General features: G+C 36.4%; 1 protein-coding gene and 1 pseudogene across 4 annotated transcripts in view; both read right to left on the minus strand.

The window, feature by feature from the left end:
• MARK1 (microtubule affinity regulating kinase 1) overlaps positions 1–25127 on the minus strand; it is a 104746-nt gene that overhangs the window by 43864 nt on the left and 35755 nt on the right. For all 4 annotated transcript variants that reach the window (XM_069459649.1, XM_069459648.1, XM_069459647.1 and 1 more), the window contains exons 2-4: positions 17915–18118; positions 16923–16976; positions 544–592 (exon numbers count right to left, since the gene is read on the minus strand). In XM_069459649.1, coding sequence (XP_069315750.1) covers positions 544–592; positions 16923–16976; positions 17915–18118 — 307 coding nt within the window. The remainder of the gene's footprint in view (positions 1–543; positions 593–16922; positions 16977–17914; positions 18119–25127) is intronic.
• On the minus strand, positions 2628–3015 carry LOC138375757 (large ribosomal subunit protein eL31-like; annotated as a pseudogene).

The raw sequence follows: 25127 nt of genomic DNA on the forward strand, positions 1-25127 counted from the left end.
TAAACATGTAAAAAATTGTTTAAAAATAAAGGTTTTAAAAAGAATATTTTACGTTTTAAAATCAATGATTTCATATATCTGGTCAATAAGTATATTTGTAAAGAGAGGAGGAAAATCAGAACTTACTACAAAATTTAATAAAATTGAAATCAACTTTTTATTTTCTTTAAAATGCAAATAGCTATTTTCCCTATAATCAACCCCAAGTGCATAGTATCAAAATATCTGGAGTTCATTTTTTATAAATACCTAAATAGCATGCAATCTCTATTTAGGAGATTTAGTAAGGAGATAACAAACATTTGTATGCATTAACTCCAAGTTGTATCAATTATTTTAATGGAGAGCAGAAGATAGCAAGGTTGAAGAAAACAGCAATTTGTAGCCTTTAATTTCTTTACAATCTATTTTTACCCAAAGTATCATTTTCCTGGGTTATCACTCAGGTTGTCACATTCCTTCTGTTTATATAAAGCATCCTTAAAATTGTTTCTTTTCAAATACTCTCAAATTCATCACTAATTATATGTATAAACTGCATACCTATGTTAGGATGATTCAGTATCTTCATTATTCGTACTTCTCGAAATAACTGTTAAAGAAAACAGGTAGATATATTTCTGTTAACAAAACAACAATCAAGCAGAGAGCCAATTAAAATATCTATTTGAAGAAATTAATATGTTTATAAGATACTACAAGATTCTGGTAATGAACTGAAACAAAAGATTTCTCAGCCTCAACTCCGTACAAACAAACAAGCTATGTAACGTAGACTGAGACATTAACTTCACTGAGACTTGGCTTGCAAAAGAATTTTAACTACATGAACTCAAATGGCTGCGTGTGTGTGTGTGTGTGTGTGTGTGGTGTGAACATGCTATAAACAATAAAACTTACATATTATTTTCCTACTCCTTATGACAGGAACAAAGAAAAATATTGTGGAAATAAAACTAAATGATTCTTCACATGATCTTTATCCAGAAACAACCTTCCTGGGGTGGTCTCTTCATTTTTCTTTTTTTTTAGACAGAGTCTCACTGTGTTGCCCAGGCTAGAGTGTCATGGCGTCAGCCTAGCTCACAGCAACCTCAAACTCCTGGGCTCAAGCAATCCTCCTGACTCAGCCTCCCGAGTAGCTGGGACTACAGGCATGTGCCATAATGTCTGGCTAACTTTTTCTGTATATATTTTTAGTTGTCCAGATAATTTCTTTCTACTTTTAGTAGAGACGGGGTCTCGTTCTTGCTCAGGCTGGTCTCGAACTCCTGCTCAAACGATCCACCTGCCTCGGCCTCCTAGAGTGCTAGGATTACAGGCGTGAGCCATCGCGCCCAGCCAGTCTGACTCTTTAAAATCATCTGTACTAGTTGATCAGATATTTGCTTGAAAGATTCAGCAGCATTTTTAGGTAGATTTATATATTTTGCCACAATTTAAAAAAGAAATAAAATGTGCAAAAATGCATCAATAAAATTCTACCCTAATAGAAAAACCGAGTTAAGGCTTACCTGCTACAAGAAGCGTGCCCTAGCTATACTCAATAATCCTACGCAAAATCCAGTAGTAAGTTTGTGTGTGTGTGTGCATATTTACGTTCATATAGATAAATTTTTAAGTCTACGATAGTTATAACTTTAATAATTAAAGTTATAATTAAAGGCCTGGTGCGGTGGCTCACGCCTGTAATCCTAGCATTCTGGGAGGCCGAGGCGGGTAGATCGTTTGAGCTCAGGAGTTCGAGACCAGCCTGAGCAAGAACGAGATCCCGTCTCTACTAAAAATAGAAAGAAATGATCTGGCCATCTAAAAATATATATAGAAAAAATTAGCTGGACATGGTGGCACATGCCTGTAGTCCCAGCTACTCGGGAGGCTGAGGCAGGAGGATTGCTTAAGCCCAGGAGTTTGAGGTTGCTGTGAGCTAGGCTGACGCCACGGCACTCACTCTAGCCTGGGCAACAGAGCAAGACTCTGTCTCAAAAAAAAAAAAAAAAAAAAAAAAAAGTTAAAAATTACATATCAGTAAAAAGAATATCAAGGCAAGTTCATTCATGTTCAAGACGGGTACTTTCTACAATTGTAAAATATATTTTCATTTTAAATTTGGGACAAAGAGCAACCAGCTTAACCTCTCAGTGGTCTTCAGTACACTTGAAATCATCTCTTGCCCTGGCTCTGACAGCACATCTTCCTGACTGTCCTCTTGCCTCACTGGCCATTCACTCAATCTTCACTAAATCCTTTTCCCCTCTACTCAGTCTTCACACACGGAGCTCCCTAGGGTTCAGCTTTTGGCCCCCTTGTCATCTCATTCTGTATGCTCCTCCGGATGATTTATCATGGCTTCAAGTATCATTAATTTACTGCTGACTCCTACATTTGAATTTCTCATCCCAACGTTTGCATGCAGGTACCTACTCAATATTTTCACTTGGCTGTCTCACAGGAATTCAAACCCAGTACTTGATTTCTCATACCAAATTGGATACTTTCCTGGTTTCCCCAGCTCTGTATATCTATTAAGTATCTAATGAAACAAACTTTAGAATCATCCTTAACAACACCTCCCCAATTTTTTTTTTGGTTTCATAACTTTGTTTGACATATCTGACAATCAGCAGTTAGCTCTCATCCATGCTGACTGACTGTAGATTTTTGAAAGTGGTAACAGGTACATAGGTAACGGAAGTACAGAGCTTGTTTGGTGAACCTTCATCCTCGATGAAGGTTCTCGATGAAAATGTAACGATGTTTTTTGGACAACTGCACACGGATACGGTATGGGTCATTCCTTATTCCTTCGGCCCAGACAGCTTGGCTGAGCCTGGTATCAGTGCGCACATCTAGAGTTCCCATCTCCTTCACGGCAAATTTCTGGATCTCTCTGAGTGCCTGAGGGGCACGCTTCTTGAAGCCCACTCCATGGATGCGCTTGTGAATGTCGATGGTGTATTCTCAGGTCACCACCTCACTGATGGCACCGTTACCACCCTTCTTTGCGGGAGCCATTCTGCCAGGCCCAAGTTGGAAAAGCCCTTCTCCCAAAATTTCTACATCATATCCATTACTAAGACATGTTGACTCTACCCACAATTTATCTCAAATCCATCAACTTCTGACATCATTGTCACACTGGATCCCACTGGTCTCTGTACATCTATTCTGACTCTCTCTTCTGTTCCCTTATCCTCTAATCCATTATCAACACAGCACTCCACTACTTAAAATCCATTAGTGGGTTCCCAATGCCATTAGAACAAAATCCATAATCTTGAACACTGGCTGCCAGGCCCTGAAAATCAAGATCCTGCTTACCTCTCCAGCTTTATCTCATGACACTCTTGCTCCTTGTGGACTGTACTCAAGCTACCCAGCATTTTTCTCTCAGTTCCTTGAACTTGCTAAGATCTTTCCTTACTCAAGACCTTGCCCTCTCTAACCAAATGTTCTTCTTCCTATTTAGAATTATGAATTATAAATTTGTTGAAAAGTACAAAAATCAATATAGCACTTCTGTGTCCACCACCAAGATTAAACAAATGATGTTAATATTCTGCTGTATTTGTAGATTTTTTAAAAGAAAAATTATAAATTTTTAGTTAATAATAATTTTATTTTAATAAAGTATAACTAAGACATTAATTATTACAGTCCTAGCTAGAGACTCACTCCAACTTTCTTGCTTCCTACCCTAGACATAACTACTACCCTAAGGTTGGTACATATCATCCCACATACTTTTATACTTTTTCTACATTTATACATATAAACAGCAATATGACTTTGTTTTTAACTTTAGATAAATGCAGTCATTGACTGTATCTTTCTAAACTTATTTTTCACTCAACATCATGTTTTTGAGATTTAGTCCCATTTATGTATAGATCTGGTTTATCTATTTTAATTGCTGTGTTAATCTATTACATTATATGAGGAAACTGTCCTACTGAAAATGCTTAAGTTATTTCTACTTTTTCACTATTGCAAATAGTGCTATAATGAACGTTCTTGACATGTATTGCTAAGGTAGATACCCAGAAACTTATTTTTTTCATGGTGAGAAACATGCATCTTCAATTTTATTAGGTCTTTCCAAATTACTCCCTGTCCCCTGCTTGCCCCGTTCTGCATTTGAAGGCCGAGCACTGAAGAACTATCTAGTGTGCACTCTGCGCCTGGTCTGCTCTACCTGTGGGCCCCAGGGCCCTAATGACCCCTTTGAGCTTCATGTCTTTCTTACTGATGATTTTGCTGACTGGAGCCTCAGACGGTGGGAGGCAGCCTCCACCCAGAAAGGCCCCTCAGGGTTTTGGACTTTTCACCTCCCAAACAGGGCTAACAGGTTTTGAAAAGCAGCTAGTAGCATACCACTGACCTCTGATCAAAATGAACACTTGACCCACTTTCACTGACCAAATTGCCTTACTCAGCTATGTAAACCAGGAAAAGTCAAAGAAGGTAGCATTAGAATTTTATACACACACACACACACACACACACACACGACTTCATTTTTAGAGCAGTTTTTGGTTCATAGCAAAATTGAGCAGAAAGTACAGAGTTTCCACATACTCCCTCCTACTATACATGCACAGGGTCCCCCAAAATCAACATCCCAAACCAGAGTGGTATATTTGTTACAAATGATGAACCTATACTGACACGTCATTATCACAAAGACCAGTTTACATGAGGGTTCGCTTTTGCTGCTATACATTCTATGGGTGTAGACAAATGTACCCACCATTTTAGTATTATACAGAATGACTTCACTGTCCTAAAAATCCTCTGTGTTCCACCTATTCATCACTCCCTTTTCCTTAAACCCTGGCAACCACATATCTTTTTACTGTCACCAGTTTTGCCTTGTCCAGATTGGCTTCTCTCACTTTGCAATATGCATTTAAGTTTCCTTCATGTCTTTTCATGGCTTGATAGCTCATTTCCTTTTAGTGCTAAATAATATTCCATTGTTTAGATGTACCACAGTTTATTTATCCATTCACCTACTGAAAGACATCTTGGTTGCTTCCAAGTTTTGGCAATTATAAACAAAGCTGCTATAAACAACCATGTAGCCAGAGCAATTAGGCAAGAAAAAGAAATAAACGGCATATAATTAGAAAGGAGGAAGTCAAATTGTCCCATTTGCTGATGACACGCTCTTATATACAGAAAAATCTAAAGATTTTACCATAAAACTCTTAGAACTGATAAACAATTTCAGGAAAGTTGCAGGATACAAAATTAATATACAAAAATCAGTAGCATTTCTATATATTTTTTAAAAAATGTAAATAAATTAAAAAATCCATGTACAAATTTCTGTGTGGATGTATGTTTTCAATACCGTTGAGTAAATACCAAGGAGTGCAACTGCTGGATCACCTGGTAAGAGTATGTTTAGTTTTGCAACAAACTGCCAAACTATCTTCCGAAGTGGCGGCACCACTTTGCATTCCCACCAGCAACAAATGAGAGTTCCTGTTGCTCCACATCCTCACCAGCATTTGGTGCTGCCAATGTTTTGGATTTTCTCCATTTTAATAGGTATGCAGTGATATCGCATTATTTTTTTAATTTTAATTTCCCTGATGACATGTGATGTGGAGCATCTTTTCCTATGCTTATTTGCCATCTGAATAATTTCTTTGATGAGGTGCCTGTTCAGATCCTTTGCCCATGTTTTAATCAGGTTGTTCGTTTTCAAGTCTTTTCAAGCCAATTTTTGAGGAGCCTGTTCCAATCCTCAACAATACCAGTAGGAAGCATAGAATGTTCATCATCAAATATCTTGTTGATTATAATTTGTCACATCAGAGAAAGGGTTCTTACTGTAGGCAGTCCTGGAGGTCTTGGGCAGAGATCAGACATCACATACTCTCACTTCCTCCTCAGGGGACTCAGGGAGGTGAGGGCCTTGGTCCGAGTGGCGTGCCCTCAGGTCGGCAGAGGGCAATGTGCCTGGAATCTGGGTGTACTTCCAGAGTAAGGGCTGAGGGGACCTGTCACTCTAACACAGAGGGGCACCACTCCTTCCTGGACCTACCCAGGAGTGACAGCAGCGGCAGAGCTCCATGAGGTTTCCTCTGTTCTGGGTGGGTAGTTCCCTCAGATTGCATTCAGGGTTTTTGCCTTGGCTTCTGACTCTACCTGGTCCTCCTCTCTCTGCCTACCTGATGTTCCCCCTCAGACTAAGGTTCTCACCTCCCTGAGAACCCTAAAGAGAAAGTAAAGGGTACTTCATCAGGTGGCCACTGCCCATTTGATAGTTTTCTCTTCTAAGTAAACTGGCTGGGACATATCTCAAAACTAATTGAAACACATATTGATGTTTCCAGGCAGCTCCAAGTTTCAGAATAACTAAAGAAATAGATTAGAGTAATATTCTTCAGGCATTCCTTCTTAAGTACTGGACTTTGTTAGTTTGTTTATTTAATTATTTCATGACCAAGTGCTTTTAACTGGCACCGAGTTCACAAATTTAGCCCCAGACTTGTACCTGGAATGTAGTTATTCCATTCTACAAAGAACAGAGATGAGCTGGGGAGAGAATTAAAATCATCTTGTGAAAATTGGGGCATCTAACAAAAATAGTACCTAAACAGAAGGCCACTCCACTTCCATCTGGAGATGAAGCAAGGAAAACAGTCATAGGCACGGCCAAAGTTCTTATCAGAAAATAATTTATTACAGTTAAAATAGTAACACACAGCCATTAGATACCTACATCTCAAAGATATCTTGAATATACTGTTCAATTTTTAGTTTCCTCTCCTTCATCAGTTTTTGACAAGGAGTGAGGAAAAAAATCATAATAAGAACATGAAGGTGTGTGTGGGTTGGGTGTGTGTTGGCTAAAAATGATAAGCAGTTGTGGAAAGAGGAAGAGTGATTGCTGTTTGGAGGAGTAATTGGGCTGTGTTATGTGGTATATTGAGTAAAGATAATGAAGTGCCAGAATCCTGTCCCATCAATCATCCCTCCTCCCAAAAAAAGCACTTGAATTATCCGCTGGATTTGGGTCACTAACTGTTAGGAACTAAACTGTATCTCCCACCTCTCCCAAATTCTTATGTTGAATCCCTAACCCCCAATGTGACTCTATGATTCTACTTGGAGATGGAGCCTTTAAGATAATTAAGGTTAAATGAGATCAGAAGGCTGGGGTCCTAATCCAGTATGACTGGTGTTCTTACAAGAAGAGGAAGAGATACCAGGGATGAACTGGCACAGAGAAAAGGCCATGTATAAGCCAAGGAGAGAGGACTCAGGAGAAGCCCAATCTGCCTACACCCATCTTGGATTTTCATACTCTAGAACTATGAGAAAATTCCCGTTAAGTCACCTGGTCTGTGGTATTTTTTATGGCAGACTAACCATACCAACCCTCCAAGTCTAGGGAATTCTGGCCAATTGAACAGTAACACATGGCTTCAGCAAAGGTCTAAGACATCTCTTCCTCTCCATGACTCCCCCTAACCTCTGCCTAAAACTCTTTATTTTCCAGTTGGCTGCATAGGAGACTGGAGCTAATGTCAGAGTTTTCTGTGTGAGCTGCATGCGTCAAAAGAAGCACGGAGAGGGAAAGACAGTGAGCCACATAAACACATGTGATCTTTTAACCCAGAACAGACCCTTACCAGCCAGGGTGCCAAACTTATCAGTGCTTGCTCTTCCTCAGGAAAGTGGAGAGGGTCGAGAGGAGAAGCAGAGCAGACATTTACACTATGATAAGAAGTTTACCCTGAAATGGAGAGTTATTATTTAAAAAGTCAATTATTGTATCATATGATCTAGGTACAAGTATGCAAAGTAGAGGTGTTTGCAAGTGCATTAGTCCCATACTACCAATTGAGTTTCTGATTCTAGTTTTTAGTTGTATTTTTTTCTTTCTCATTTCCAAACCGTGATGTTGTAATGTTTCTAGCACTTATAAATTTTAGCAGGAGAGCTCTGAATTCACTAATCCTCTTCAAACTTACTGCTTCAGGTTTGCTGTGGGCTGGAAATTAAGGTCAGAGTTTGTTAAAATTGTGTGTTAAATTAGACAAGTGCGTGCTGCGTGAGGGCTTCAGATGGGTCTTCTATGACTAAAAGGCAGAGACTTTACTATTTAGGGTATTCTAGCTGTCCAGAGGCCTTCATGTTTGCTTCTTGGCTCCTGGCTTTATTCCAGATAACTGAAGGTAATAAACAATCTTCAATTTTTGGAGAGATATTTACTTTTCAATTCAGTCCTTCCTGGCTAGGACATAGGCCAGGATTAGCCAAACTCCATTACTGTCAATCAGTATTTGCCTCAATTGTGGGCATTTTCCTTTTCTCCTCTCAACTACTCTTTGTTCTTTCCTATTTCTTTCTTCTGCCTATTACTTTTTTTATTTTTGGTGGTAAGAAAATATGTTATATTTAGAACTACCCAACTGGACTTGGCTTAGATGATCTTCATTCTAGTTATACCCAAAGTCACAGTCAGGGGCCAGTCAAATGCACATCACCTTCTCCCCAGCAGACCGCTCACTGTGCTGCCCTTGGCCTCATCAGTGTCATAGGACTTCTTCATTGCTTGCTGGCTCTTGAGGCAGATGGAGGACAATGCTGTGGTCATTGGAAACTTGAGGAAGGCAGTGATCAGGTTTGCTCCTCCTGCGAGAGTTCTTCTAGGCTGTCTTCAGAGTCACAGTAAACCGGGATAGTAGAAGAAGGGTGACAGGCAGATCTTGTGCCTTTCAGCACAGCTTCTCCGCCTTTCAAGTATTTTCCTCTGATTTGGGTTTTAGGAGAGACAGGAGCCCTTCTTTGCCTTCACTGCAATCTTTGTAAAAATTCTACCTGTATCTTTGACAACAGTTTACTAGCTTATTAATGTAAAGTGTAGGTGCTGCTTTACCCTCCAGGTGACACTGAGTTCCAAGGGACTGCTAGGTCCTGGTCTAGACTCTCAGAGGTGCCATTCATTGAGGGATTACATATATATAATTTGCCTGTGTTGACAGAATCCTATAGATTAAACTTTCTGCTTTTTAACTTCTAGGATCGTCATGTCACTTTTTTTTTTTTTTTTTTTAGCCTTCAGCCATCTTTCTGGGATGTCAAATATTTTATAAAATTATTGCTAATAGCACTATAACAATTTAAGCTAACTTCTTAAGCTCTTCCCATGAAATAATAGCACAGAGAGATCTAAATATAATTAAATGAATATAAATTAGATGGTTTATAACTAAAGAAGTAAAATGATTATTCAGTATTTCCTCCTAAACTTGGTAACTTATAGTCAATTATTCATTGCAAAGTACTGGAAGTAAGTACTCTTTAAATTATAGGCTGTGCCAGCTTCCCAAAGTTTTGTCTCACAGAAAGATTAAAATATTATTTCTTATTAAATGGTACCAATTTTATACTACTTGAGTCTCTCCTAAGAAATTTTGGGTACAAGTTGGTGCTTGGTAAATGTAATTGTTTGACATATGAAATTAAATAATTTCAAAAAGAAAATATTAAACTTAAAATAGATTAAACTGGAAAAAATGGCCAACCTCATTTGAAATCACAGAAATTCAAATTAAAACTAGATATAATTTTACATCCACAATGTTGGCAAAAATTTTTAAAAATATGATAATATAAAGTGTTGGCAAGAATGTGGAGCAACAGTAAATCTCATAGAGTGCTGACAGAAGTAGAAATTGGTTCAACCACCTTGAAGAGCAATTTGACATTATCTAGTAAAAATGAGGATTTGCATGCCTTTCAACCCAGCAATTCCACTTAGAGAAGAAGAACTAAAGTTGACTAGAAAAACAAAATGAAATACAAACACAGAACAATGAAATCCACCAACAGGAAAATGAATAAACTGTATTATATTAAGGGAAAAAAAAATAAACCATGCATAGTCATACAATGAGATACAATAAAAGTAGTGAAAATAAACAAACTAGACTATATACCCTATATTAATAAAACTATAGGACAATGTTAAACAAAAAAAGTTGCAGAAGAATAAAAAGTATAAAAATAAATATATTGTATTTTATGTACAAATAATGCATAAACAAGATTTTTAAAAACTGTGAATAGAAATAAGACAGACCAAATTCAGAATAGTAGCTATTTCTAGGTAGAAAAAGATGGGACTGGAACCAAGAAATAACACATGGGGCTTCAACTATATCTGTAATGTTTTATTTTCTTTTTTAAAAAAGATTAGAAATGAAAAATTTTAGTACAATAAATAAATATCATGAGAAAGTAATTTTTTTTAAATGGGAAAGACATTTTGAAATCCCCATCCAAAAATTAAAAATAGACTAGTTTACTATATCAACAAACTGCCCAACTTAGGAAAAACATGGGAGTATGACTCTTAAAATAACTAAATAAGACTGTGACTTTTAAAGAAGCCAGATGGTTAATCTAAAATTCATAGGTGATTCAAAGAGTCTTTGCCTCCTCCATTTCCCTCAAGAGAAAATTCTTCCATATTTATTTTGGTAAATCTTAAGCAGTTTCTTGAAAATGTAGAAATGGATGTATGCTTTGCAGCTAATAAAAGCCAAGCAATTAGAACAGAGGTTTTAAGAGTTGGAAGCAGAATGCAGACATCAAAATAAAACAAAACAAATCAAAACTAGAAAACACCAAAAAACAAAACTACTGCCCAAACCAAAATAAATAAAAACTAAAGTGATTATTTATAAACAATCTTTGGTTAGGAGTTTTTGATTTTAAGCAGGGGATTTAACACTGGTGTGGAGAATAGGAAGGTTTCCCTGAAGAAGTGCTGAAATGGGAGGGATGAGTATGGACTAAGGGAAGAGGGAGAGATAAGACTTGCTCTGGGGCATGGAGAAAGCTGCAAAGGCCTGGTGGCTGGAATAAAGAATATGAATAGGAAGGAGCAGACGAAAGAAAGTCACTGAAGCTGGAGGAGTGGGGGACGAGGAGAGCAGGGAGAAGCAATGGGGAGTTGGTGGTCCATGAGGTGGAAGAGGAAGGCAGGGCCTTTTATACCATGTTGATGAATTTGATTTTTTGAATCCCAACAATGGAATGCCACCTAAAAGTTGGCAAGAAATAAAATCAGCAAGACTCAAGGATGGATTACACCATGAGCATAAGGAAGAGGGTGGAGTCAAGGATGATTCTGAGGTTTCTGGCTTGCACAACTTGGGGATAGTGTCATTCACTGAGAAAAGACTGGAAAAGAACCAAGTGGGCAAGGCACAGAGGAGATGGGGCAGGGATCATAAATTCAGTTTTGGACATGAGTTTGGGGTATCTTTGAGAGAAGATTACAAGCAAATTTAGGGGAGGTCTGAGTTGAAGAGACACATTTGTGAGTTTGCCTACTGATGATAACTTAAACCACGGTTACCTTTGAGACAGTCTAGAAAAAGAATACAGAAAGAGAAGAAAAGTCTTAGAACCAAGCCTTGCAAAACTCCAACATTTAGTGGTCAGCAAAAGGACAATGACACTATTTCAGATAAATGGAAAAGGAGGAGCCAAAAAAAGAGGAGAAAATAAAAATATAATCTTTTCAATAAATATTTGTTGGATTAAGAATTAATGAGGCCGGGCGCGGTGGCTCACGCCTGTAATCCTAGCACTCTGGGAGGCCGAGGTGGGCGGATCGTTTGAGCTCAGGAGTTCGAGACCAGCCTGAGCAAGAGCGAGACCCCATCTCTACTAAAAAATAGAAAGAAATTATATGGACAGCTAAAAATATATATAGAAAAAATTAGCCGGGCATGGTGGTGCATGCCTGTAGTCCCAGCTACTTGGGAGGCTGAGACAGGAGGATCCCTTGAGCTCAGGAGTTTGAGGTTGCTGTGAGCTAGGCTGACGCCACGGCACTCACTCTAGCCTGGGCAACAGAGTGAGACTCTGTCTCAAAAAAAAAAAAAGAATTAATGAGCACGTGTCTAACTCAATGATATTTAGCTTGAGCTATCAGACACTTTGCACTGCTAATTGTTACTTTTCTTTTTGTAAACTTTTTATTTCTACTAAATTAAAAAAAAATCCCAAGTCACAATCAGAGATTGATTGGGGAAAGGAATAAGCATTAGGTGATGTTTTAGATAATTCCGAAGATTATTCCTCAGATTGAGTACTGGATCCACCCTTACAAAGACATCTCTCCCTGAAGATTATGTACAACTCTCAGACAAATTCTAGGTTGCTGAGCTTATCGCACTCAAAAATTGAAAAACTGGAAGTTTCAACTTCAGGGATATTAGAAAACAGATTCTTAATATACTCTTTGGATATGCTTGCTCTGGAAGGTATTTTTTCATACTTGGATGCAACATTTGTATGTTAAACATGCCTAATAATATGTTATTGAGCCCTTTCTCCCATAACCCGTGTGTAGGGAACTGCATGGTTTGGTCTTCTCAGAAAATCTGGTTGTCTCATACTCAACATTTTAACTGTTGGTATTTTAGCTAAATATTCATATTATCGGTATCACCTTAAAAAAACTTGTTTGGGCCGGGCGCGGTGGCTCACGCCTGTAATCCTAGCACTCTGGGAGGCCGAGGCGGGTGGATCGCTCGAGGTCAGGAGTTCGAGACCAGCCTGAGCAAGAGCGAGACCCCGTCTCTACTAAAAATAGAAAGACATTATACGGACAACTAAAAATCTATATAGAAAAAATTAGCCGGGCATAGTGGCGCATGCCTGTAGTCCCAGCTACTCGGGAGGCTGAGGCAGTAGGATCGCTTATGCCGAGGAGTCTGAGGTTGCTGTGAGCTAAGCTGATGCCACGGCACTCACTCTAGCCTGGGCAACAAAGTGAGACTCTGTCTCAACAACGAAAAAAAAAAACAAAAAAAAAAACTTGTTTGAACACCTTTTCCCTCAAAATCCATCATATTTCAGTGTGAAATGTATACTTCCCAACTGTTCACCTGCACGCTAAAGAGATACACCTCTCAATAGCTATGATTTTATAACAAACTCTGCTTTCAGTATTTCATTCAAAACCAAATCAAGATGCGAGGCATGCTGCTGACCACTAATTTCATGAAGGATGAAGGAATGAGTGACTGGGCATTAGCTATAATCTTATTTATTCACATAGCAGTATCATTCCTTGCAGAATACCCCCACCCTCACTCCTCAAAAAACCCCTAATAGCGTTTTCATCATGACTGATTAAAAGAAAACCTTTGCAGTCTACAAACCCAATGCACAAAATACCAGTCTTCTTATCACTTAGATTTTCATTGACCCACATAAGAACTGGTCAAGTTTTCTTCTCCAAATGATTCACAAACATGACAAGAACTGTATGGGAGAAGTATTCAGCACAAAAGTAGTTTTGTTCAGGTATTTTATAAAGTGAAACATGCTATAAAGCACACATATGTGAGAGTAACTGATATTTCAGCATCTGTCCAACGGAGACATTTGTTAAGGAATATTGCCAAAGACCTGCTTCTGCTCTCTCCTTGATCAAAATATTTGTCAATAATTTTGTGGTTGATTTTACAAGTTTGCTTTCTTGATAATTTATTAAGACAGTGAATTCTGAATATTGCTGCCATGGTTCTGTTCTCCTCTCTACCTTTGTGACCAAATTCTTCCACATGACAAAGATAATTTTGCAGATGTTCTGGAAAACTTAATTAGCTTACCAGAGACATCTCTGGGCTTTATCCAAAAATTCACAAAAGTTTAAATGGTTTAGGCCACAATTTGACAGCATTTTATATAACAGATTACACACCAGACATTAATGGAAAATGGATTACTCATATTAGTAAGGTCTAATTCTCAGAGGTCAATTATTTAAGTTTTTCACACTTTTCCTGCTTGTCCAAAATCACTGTCTTAGCACAGGGATTCACATTCTATATAACTTTAAAACAGCAGTCCTCTATTATTGAACAACATAATTCTGAGTTGTAGTAAATCTTGTTTTTAATTTCATTACAGGTTTTACTACTCAGGAAATCACTTCTGAATCACTAAGCCATTTTTGTGAATTCCAAATATAATACATCACAGAAAAACAATAGAAAATGCAAATTAATAAATAATACACAGAAGATACAAAAACATTAGCAGATACAAACTGCATCCTGGTGATTATGAGCTGAGACAAACTAATACAACTTTGTCATTTGTGCATAAACTAATGTGTCCAAGTTTTAAAACCAGTGGAATTTCTGAGAAAATGATAATCTTATGTTTCAAATTTATGAACTATGAACAATATTGCTTCACTATTTTTCCTTTTCCTTCAACATTACTAGGTTGCTCCCCAGGGATCATTAGTATGGTTCATGGACAATCCTCCAAAAAACACTCCAAAGCGTGGGACTCATACTTTGAAGAGGAAGAAGTAAATACAGTATCTACCTTAAATACTTTTTAAACTATGAAAAATTAAATTGGATTCCACTAATTCAAAATATGTGACACAAATAATATCAGCATATTATATGAATAATGTTGAAGCCAAAGATGCTTAACAATCCCAAAGACCAAACTGTTTGTAAGAACTTTGTGTTTTTGGCCGGGCGCGGTGGCTCACGCCTGTAATCCTAGCACTCTGGGAGGCCGAGGTGGGCGGATCGTTTGAGCTCAGGAGTTCGAGACCAGCCTGAGCAAGAGCGAGACCCCATCTCTACTAAAAATAGAAAGAAATTATATGGACAGCTAAAAAATATATATAGAAAAAATTAGCCGGGCATGGTGGTGCATGCCTGTAGTCCCAGCTACTCGGGAGGCTGAGACAGGAGGATCGCTTGAGCTCAGGAGTTTGAGGTTGCTGTGAGCTAGGCTAACGCCACGGCACTCACTCTAGCCTGGGCAACAGAGTGAGACTCTGTCTCAAAAAAAAAAAAAAAAAAAAAAAAGAACTTTGTATTTTAGAAGTTTTAAACAGTTGGCATATCCAATTTAGATTCTTTTATCTATCACTGATGTTGGCAAAGGAAGGCAACATTTCCTATAAATAGAAAAGGATACACAGAAAAGGATAAAAGGGGATCAAATTAAATTCAGATCAAATCAGAACAGGATTTAACCAAACACTTCTGGAGGTGAGATTATCCATGAACAAAATGTAAATTATTTTAAAAACAACAAACACACAGTGTACTGGCTACATTAGTGAATCTTAATCTTTACTTTTATTTTCACAGATTAAATAAATTGTATTGTTTTTATATGCCTATTTGGAAAAACAACACCATCAGCAAAATTAGCAGATTTTGTAACAGGAATTTATCATCAAGGATACTTTTTTGTTATTCAGATAAATAAAGCAACATTCAGCTTCATGTTCACATCTTTCACTAAGCACAACTTTGGTTATACAACCTTCTTTGGGCCCCCTTGGGAAAAGCAGAGTAGGGATCACATTACTGTGTATCCCAGCTAGCACAACAAGCCCGAGTAGGTCTAAATGCCCTTTAAAGTCACTCAGTTTACCAGAGTAATCAATCCATGGCTAAATCCAAGAAAAGTGGAAAAGCTAGGTGGGCCATGGACAAAGGCCACTGGGTACAATTAGGCAGTTTGTGCATTTTAAAAGGCTTCTCAGTACAGAGGTGAGCAAAAATCTGTCCCACTGTGGCTCCAGCCCAGTAAAACCAGCACCTTTGGGTAACTCTTTGGGAGGATGCCTTTTTGTTACTCACATGAATGAATCACAGTTAACAGAAAAAATGGTGCTAGAAGAAAAGAATGTCTTCCAGAAGGGACTCATAATATATTATCTCACATTCACAGAAAAATTAGAATCCGGCAGAGCTTTCACATTCTCACTGAGCAGAAATACCAGTGCTATGAAAAGTTACATTGGTTGTCAAATTTAAAAGGAGTCTCAGGTGAGTACAAAGAAAGATCTCTAAGAAGAAATATATAAAAATAAACTGAGATATCTGGCAATGAGCCTAGTGGGAAGAAAGTTTTGATATCACAAACTCAAATTTCTAATCTGCTAAAATCACAGCAAGTATAGTTAAACACATCATACTAAAAATTTCTTATAAGATTCTCTGTTTTAGGAATTCAAAGTCATTTGTGTTGCATTTACAGATGCGACAATGATCTCATATTCTAATGAAAGTCACAATGCATACTATCTTACTATAAACAAACTTAGCACATATGGCTTCATTTGTAAATTTTAAAATTTAAAAAATATTTTAAAATATTTGCTTCATTTTAAAAGTACTAAAATGTGTATCTGAGAAAGTTTTCCCATTTAAGTAATTAGTGAAGTAACATGAAACAGTTTTGGTTTTACCAAGGCAATCCCCATCCTAACTGCTTTCTTTTCTCCCTATGCTACTTCATATTTTCATCCTTTGAAGAAACGTTCCTATCTTTTACTGTGAGTTAGCCGAAAGACTAGTTCTTGTGGAAGAAGAAGAACAAGTGAGCAATAAAAGGAATCTCACCTATGGACAATATTAACTTATAACTAGATTTTTAATCAAGAAGCTTACCAGAGAGGTCTTAGGGCTTTATCTGAAAATTTACAATAGTTTAAATGGCTTAGGTCACCATCTGACAACATTTTATATAAGGAGATAACACATTAGACGCTAGTGGTAAATGGATTACTCATTTTAACAAAGTCTAGTTTTCAGAGGTCAATTCTGAATACTTAAATACTTCAAATCCCAAATATTTCAAAATATTTGATACAAAGTTTTATTCTACTGAATTAAAAGAGATAAATTCTTTTCACAGCGCATACATTTAAACAGTAGTTTTCAAACAACTTAATAAGTCATAAACATTATGTTTTATATCATTTCTTCATATATTGGTAAAATGTAGTATTGTATATGGTAGGAAATTTAGGATGACTAACTCTAAATTTAAGACAGTGTATTAATTAAAAACTCACATTCTAATTATTTGATTATTAAATTAAATACCTTTTGAAGACTGGTAGGATTTAGCTGAGTTTTGTCTATTATTTTCACAGCAACCTAAAAAAAAAAAAAAGAAACATTACACTGTACTGAAAATGCATATTTTAATGAATAAAAACTTACATGAGTACAGAGACTGGATACCCAAGCTTACTTATAGCAAACTGACAAAATGGATTTGAATACCTAAGACTCTTCCAAGTGTAGACTTAGAATAGCTCCTAGAGTCAGAATGAACAGGAAGAGTTCAATTCAATGGGAAATGACAATTATAGTATGTATAGAGCAAAGTGAAAACTTATTAAAAACATTTCATGGTTGAGATTTTTTTACAATGTTCTAATCAGATATATTGTATAATAATACAATAAACACTATACAATATAATACAAAATGTTGGCTGTTTATTTAAATAAAGTCTTTAACCCAACATATAGATATATATATATGCACACACACAAAATGCATATATGTGCAAATATATAATCTTTTATTATGTAAATATACATACTTTAAAACACATGCCTGGGATTTTAGAAATTCAACTCTCTTGCTACCTGAGAAAACCATCTGTATAATAATACTCAATGTGGTCTCTAAACAAGTAAAAGTAGTGGGTGACTTACTACATATTTATACCTGACTTATCTTAAGCAGTAATCAATAAGAACTTATCCTACTCTTGTTGGTTAGCTATGGTAATTAGAAATGTTCACAGAAACCACCTAATGAAAGTCAGAAGCCTGAGGAAAGCTCACTTGCAGCATGTCTGATTTATAAGAGATGCTGACATATAGGGTTGATTCTTTTCTAAATGTTAAAAGATCAACTTTTATGTCACATTACAGCTCTACCTAACAGTCTTCCATTCACAGATACCCCAGTGTTTACCACATTGCTACTGTCATTTATTCCTCAACATCAGCTAAGGCAAGCTTTTTAACAAGACTCCGGAGAGGTATAGGCAAATGTTAAAAGGCATCAGGTAAACTTACCTCTCTACCAGTTAGAACATGTCTTGCCAATTTCACTTTGGCAAAATTTCCCTTCCCTATTGTTTTTTGTAAACGGTAATTTCCAATATGAGGCTGTTCATCTGTTGCTGACGTAATGGAGTTTCTACACCGGGGGATGTTCTGTCTGCTACTTGACTTGGTAGGCTGGATGTGTGGCTCAGTATACCCATCCACAGATGTATGCTAAGAAAAAGGTTACAAGATTTCATTGTTAATTAATTTATATTATAAAAGGATCAACAAAAAGCCCTACAAATAATTTCTATTAACAGTTCAGCTTCCATGAAATTTGCACTACATGATTTTAAAATTTGAGCATTCTATTTATAATTTCTTCTTGCCTTCAGCTTCCTTTACCACAGGTAGTGTAACTATTTAAAATGAAATGTTCTACATAGCTTTAGGTATATGTCTTTGATTAAAAAATGTAAATGGACAGATAGCCAGAAGCCCCACAGACCATTATTCCTGTAAGGGTGTTGAGATGACGCATAGTCCAGGAGTGCTTCATTAAAAGGGCACGATGTCTTTACTACCAAGACAAACAACCTCAGGAGCATAGTTCTGTTTCTCTAAACTAGCCCAGCTACTTGACATGTTCTCTCTTCCATTTTCTGAGCATATAACTTGAACAACTGACCAATCAGCTGTCTGCTTCAAGTGTACCTCTAATAAATTCCTGCCCAACCTCATCACCTCGCTTACCATGTCCAAGTGAGAGCTATCTATAGCCCTGCCAGAGTGCATGGCCTAATATCCATTGCATTAGTGCTGTTCTTGAGCAAAGCTGTCACTGTGTCCCATAGTCTCACACTAGCCTACAACTGCTATGCAGAGCTGATCCTATTCTGTGGGCTCAGCACCTGGATTCCCACCCAGTTGGTCAAGCTGCCTAACCAACCCTGTTTCACTAGCTCTGATTATTCCTGCTCTTGTCTAGTTTTGTCTATATTCTGTCATACATAAAATTTATAGCAGATTTTGTGAAAAAATACAATCACACATGATAAACTTATAGCTTTCTCTGGTTTCTTAAAAAATAGCTGAAGTAAAACAAATTAGGCAAAGGAAAGGATATCTTTTATTTGTAAAATAATTCAGACATGTTGTCCTATCTATATGAGCAACAGCTTGTCTAAAACATTTTGATCAGAAACTTCTTAAGGGCAACATTAAAGACTAATCCATTTACCAGTCTCATTCAAAGCATGACTCAACGTCGTTTTTCTATTTGTCATTACTTTTTTTTATGATAATCTTTTAAAAAGTCAGCTCAGAAGTAAGGGTTTTCTCTGGGTTTTATAGATATTAATACCTACAGCCTCTGGCCTCAGTCTGACTTAGATGCCCCTTTGGTGTATTCTCATAGCAACCTGTATTTCCATTTATTGCAGCATCCATTCCATTCTACTATCATTATACATTTACTTGTCTGTCTCCACCACCCTACTATGAGCAATTGTAGGGCAGGGATATTTTTTTTTTTTCATTTTTATATACTCACCACATTGCAGAGTGCCAGATACATAAAAATGATTCAATAAATCAATAGTTTTCAAAGTGTTATCCCTGGATCAGCACCATCAGCATCATCTGGGAATTTGTTATTATAGAAATGCAAATTCTCTGGTCTGGTTCCACACCTACTGAATAAGAAACTCTGGGGTAGGGTCCAGCAATCTGTGTTTCAACAAGTCCTCCAGGTGATTCTGATGTATGCCACCGTTTGAGAATTGCAATGACTGATGTATGAAGGAGTTAAATATAAAGTTACTCACTGCCTCTTAGAGACTTAATTATCTGGGCACAAACAAGAGATTTTAATTATAGTTCTTAATTTTAAAGAGTTAACAGACTGCCATAATATTTCCTACAAACAGTACTTCTCTACGGAACCTTCTTCTGCAGGGAACACTGACTTGTGTACCCTTCAGGATTTAATAAGAATATCTCCTACTCAATAAAGCTTTTTATGTCTTTTTGCAAAGCAGAGTTGATTACTCCTCTCTTCTGTTGCTACCTTTATAGCCTCCTTTAAATATTTTTACTATTGGAAATATCACACCATCTTCTAAGTATTTGTCCATGATCTGTTTTTGTTGTTAGACTTGAACCTCCTCAAGCCCTGTAACTTAATGTGGCATTAGGCACAAAGAAGGTATAATAATAATTATTAAGAGATTTAGGGCACTCATACTCCTGGTACCCACATAGAATGATTTTGAAGAATGATTCCATGCTGTACAGATCTTTGATTCGCATAATAACAGCATGAGTTAAAATACTTGAGTGGTAACCTATCTCCTAATGCTGGCTGTTGGCTACATCCTGATACTAAACCACTCTCTGATAGACTGCATTATTAATGCCAAATTTTCAGACCTTTCACCATATAACTTCCCACTGAGAGTGGGATACACTTCCCCACTCTTTGCGTTCAGTCATTATGATTTTCTTTGGCCAATAGAATGAGTTGGAAATCATGGTATGCAAGCTAATCTTCAAGAGGCCTTGTTGTGTTTCAACTTGCTCTCTTAAACTCTTGCCACCACCATGAGAAGGATTTGCCCAGGCTGATAACAGGAGGGGGATGAGAAATACAAAGTCACTCTCAGTTGAGTCTCGATTTATCTACCGATCCCCAGCTGACCCTCTGACTCATGAGAAATCATACTCATAAAAAATGACTCATAAGAATAAATGGTTGTTGATTTAAGCCACTGAGTGTTAGGATAATTTGTTATACAGCAATGTCAGCTGATACATAAAGCTATCACTATTTTAAAATTAAAGCCAGGCATGGTGGTACACGCCTATAGGCCCAACAACTCAGTAGGCTGAGGCAGGAGGACCGCTTGGGCCCTGGAGTTCCAGGCTAGCCTGGGCAACATAGCGAGACCAGCCTCTTTAAATAGAATAAAATAAAATAAAATAAATGGTAAACGTAAGAGAAAAGATACAGAAAACACTTATGGCTGTAGTTGGCCAAACCCTGGTGTAACACATCCCATTTTGGGATCAGGATTAAATTGTTTCCGGTTGATTTTTTTTTTTTTTTTTAAGAATTTGTAGCTCTCAACATTGAACACGATCATTTTATGAGTTATTCAACTTACACGGAATACGTTTATATGAGTCAAATAAGAAATTAGAATACACAGCACATATTTTACATTATATATTAATAGTTCTGATTACAAGATGTCTACCAAAACAAATATTTCGAAAACATCACATTTTTCCTTAGGATTGCCACAGCACTACTCAGGAGCATGACATTTTCTCAGAAGGACTCTTTCAAGAACAGTTTGGGATAGTTGATCTCACTCCTCCCTGAGTAACAGCTTCATTCTCAAACAGGAAACGTGGCAAGAATATGAATTCAACTCATGCTAAATTAAACAGTGAATTTAATTTAGAACTACCTTGACCCTAAGGCTGTTAGATATAAGAAATTATGTTAGCTCATATGAGTTTGAGTTTCCACCTTAAGTTGAAAATACAAATTCAAATCCTGTCATTCTTTCTTCAAGTTGTCCACTCAATCCAGTAGACTTCGAATTCCTTCATTCTTTCTGCAGCAGTGACATGACCCTAAAGCTTGCCCTGAGTGTGCAGCATAGTCAAAGTAATCAGAGATAATGGTTTCATTAGTTCTTCAATGTTAAATCCCATGGACTACCAGACTCCAATTCCTGAGTAATAAGAAAATCCCTGCCTTTCCTACCCACTGAAATGAAGCTCTTCTACTCACTAGCTGTGCATCCTTGGGCAAGTTATTTAACCTTTACGTGACCATTTCCTTATCTGTAAAATGGAGCTAATAATAAAGCCTAGCTCTTTACTTCAGAACTATCTCAGGTCATTCTGAGGATCAGATAAAATAATTTATGTAAAGGTGCTTAACACTATACAAGTGTTTGTTAATTAAAACCATACAAACAAATAAAGAAAAAAAAAATAACCCACCTCCTAGGCCAGATAACCAATCCCATTTCCCTGAGTGTCTGTTGCCTGCAACCACTTCTGGTACCAATTTCTGTATCAGTCAGGTTTCTTGTCTGCAAGCAACAGAAACCAATTCAGACTAACTCAAAGTAGAAAAGAAATTTTTTTAAGTATACTGGTAGCTGAAAAAATCCTGAAGGATGAAATTAATAGTCTAGTGAAAGAAGTTAAGAATGTGCAAAAAGCCAAAATGAGACCATTTTATTTGGTCATAAAGACTAAAAAGGAAATAAAATAAGGTGATGTAACAGAGTGACTGGGTGGCGTGAGAGTTGGGTCGAGTGCTACTTTAGATAGAATGGATGGAAAAGATGAGACCTGAGCTGGACCTAAAAATTGGCAAGGAGCTAGACACACAGAAGAGCACTCAGGTAGTAAAATGATACATAGGAAGATCATGAGGTGAGAAAGTGTTTGATAAGTTCAAAGAAGAAAAATACATAAGAAAATAGTAAATTGAACTGAATATCTTTTTCAAAGGCCTACAGCTTGAAAATTCAATTGTCCAAAAGGAAAAATTACAACTTTATAGTATTGGCATTCAAACAGTTTCAGTTTACAGATATAAATCCCTGCACAGTTGACCATACCAAGCCATATTTAAAAGGCAAAGGAAGGTGCAGCTTGGCTAACAGACAGGTAACAAATGTAAATCGAACAAACCAATTAACAAACAAATGATAAAGAAGAAAAATCGATTACTGATAAGCCACATTTCTATCTCACAACCGAATTTCATCCGGGTGTTTCCTCTCTTTTGCTTGAAACAAATTTTTTAAATCAAGAGAAAATCTGGCTGGGACTAGGATTTCTGCTTTCATAATTTTTTTTCCTATATGAGAACAGCAATATCTTTGCTGGATAACTAAGGATGACTGATACAGAAGGAAAATGACAATAAAAACTATCAATCATTCTTCTTCTTATGTGCTACGGGATGTATTAGAAGTTTTATATACATTACCGCTTTTAGTCGTCATAATAACTCTATCAAGAAGCATAGCATGATGACTTCCATTTTACAGATAAGGAAAATATGACTCAGAGGTTATGTACCATTAGACTCTAACTCCTCTGTAATTAATATAAATATCAATTAAAGTGTATATGTATGTTGGGATAGGTTGTATTCTATATGGAATTTACATCTCCACATCTTTTTCCCTGGATTAAAAAACGTCAGAAACAAAAACAAACAAAAACTACTAGACATAATGTTATGCTACCCCTAACAATGATAAATAGTATAATGAACATCCAGAAAGTTACTAACTTCCAAGCATAATACTGGCCTGAGAAAGCCACACTAATAACATATGAAAAGCAAAATCAAAAACAAACTGGCATTCATTTTATTTAAATCACATTGGAAGTAGAATTAGCCAAAGGGTTGGAATTTTGTGGGGATAGGGATGATGGTCCTATCTTTAAAAAATGGGATAGATTATACTGTCAATGCAGGTAAAAGGAAAATTTCATTGGGTGTTTCATTTTGGCTAAAGTTTTTTAATTGACTGAACTATTTTTGAAATTATTGTTAAAGTCAGAAAGTACCCTGGAACAGCTGGAAAAGAATGCTTATGGAGCATGGAAGACCTATGATTCTTCTCCTCTATGGTCCTGACAATACTTGAAACATTCTTTTACATAATGCTTAACACTACAATGTAACTGCCTTATTTTTTTTTTTTTAACTATCTCCTATGAAACTGGGAGATTTTAAGTTATTTTAAGTTGCTTTTATATTTCTTTACCATTCAATATAGTGACTGTTACATGAATAGACACACTAAATACTGTTATCTTTTTTTTTTTTTTTTTTTTTTTAAAGGCTGGTCAACTAAAGTAGTGGGAGTGGAAAAGGAACAAACCAATCTGTAACTGGTTGTGATCAATTAGTTGTAAACACTACCGCACTTGGACCAACCTAATATTATCTTTTACTGAAGTATCCCACCTAAATTCTTTTAGAGATTGAATAATAATTATTTTATTTGGTTCCTTAAAATCAACAAAACTAAAAATCCTCAACAAAATATAACTTAATTACAAACAGAAAAACATCTGTTATATTTATATATTAGAGCTTATTTCAGTGAGATGTCAACACATTTGTTAAGATAGTCATATATCTTTTCCCAGAAGCATAGAACACAAAAACATGAAGTCCAACAATGGGAAAATTAAAAGCTATTAAAATAAATTGCCACTAAAACATTCTGACAGCCACCATGCTATACACTACATAAATCTAAGGGTTCTGAGAAGTCATACAATATGATGCCTGTCCCTAATGAGTAAGTGCATAATTTTCCAAACTTTCACATTATAAATAGTCTTTTACCTGATCTATTTTTAGGAACCAGAAATGGGTTTGATTTTGAAACCTAAATAGCTTGATACTGACGAAGGAAAGTGGCCAATACAATTTATTAATAGAGATCCAAGGTACCTAAAGAAAATCTTAGCCAACATCACTCAACAACGTATTAAAGAATTACTACTATAATCAATTAGGTATATTATCATAAGGCAAAATTAACTCTATATGAGAAAAATATTATAATTTATCACTTCAATTCGCATGTGTTTCACAGTGATAAACCATAAAAACAGAAACAAAAGTATCCCATCAAATACCCTCATTCAACACAGTAATAATACTAGATATATCAGTAATGCTTGTTAGAAGAAAAAAATTTAAAGGAGAAATATTTATTTGTATCATCTTTGTACAGCTAGCGTGAATATAAACCTAAAAATGCAAGTTAAAGCAATAAAATATCTTTTGGAAATACTACTTGAATTCAACAAAGTTGCAAGAGAGAGAGAAAAAACCTCTAATAATTACACTCTGAGAAAATCACTTAGTTAACTCTTAACTCATCCTTTCATATTCAGCTTAGACATTGCCTCCCAGGATATATCAGAGCTTCTATTCCTCCTTCAGCGAAGCCAAGTTCAATGCCATTTTTGGTCTTTTGTTATTTCTAATAATGCACTGCCCCAAAATTTAAAATTAATTTTTATTAAATGATATCTGCACATGGTCAAAAATGTCAAGTAACGCTAATAGAGCTCTTAACAACAACAACAACAAAAACAGAAAAAGTTTCACAAACTAAGATAAATAAAAAATGAGAAACCACTTTTGGCCTACATCAGTAAGGCTCAAAAAGCTTGA

The sequence above is a fragment of the Eulemur rufifrons genome, chromosome 27, assembly GCF_041146395.1.
Source record: "Eulemur rufifrons isolate Redbay chromosome 27, OSU_ERuf_1, whole genome shotgun sequence".
NCBI lineage: Eukaryota > Metazoa > Chordata > Mammalia > Primates > Lemuridae > Eulemur > Eulemur rufifrons.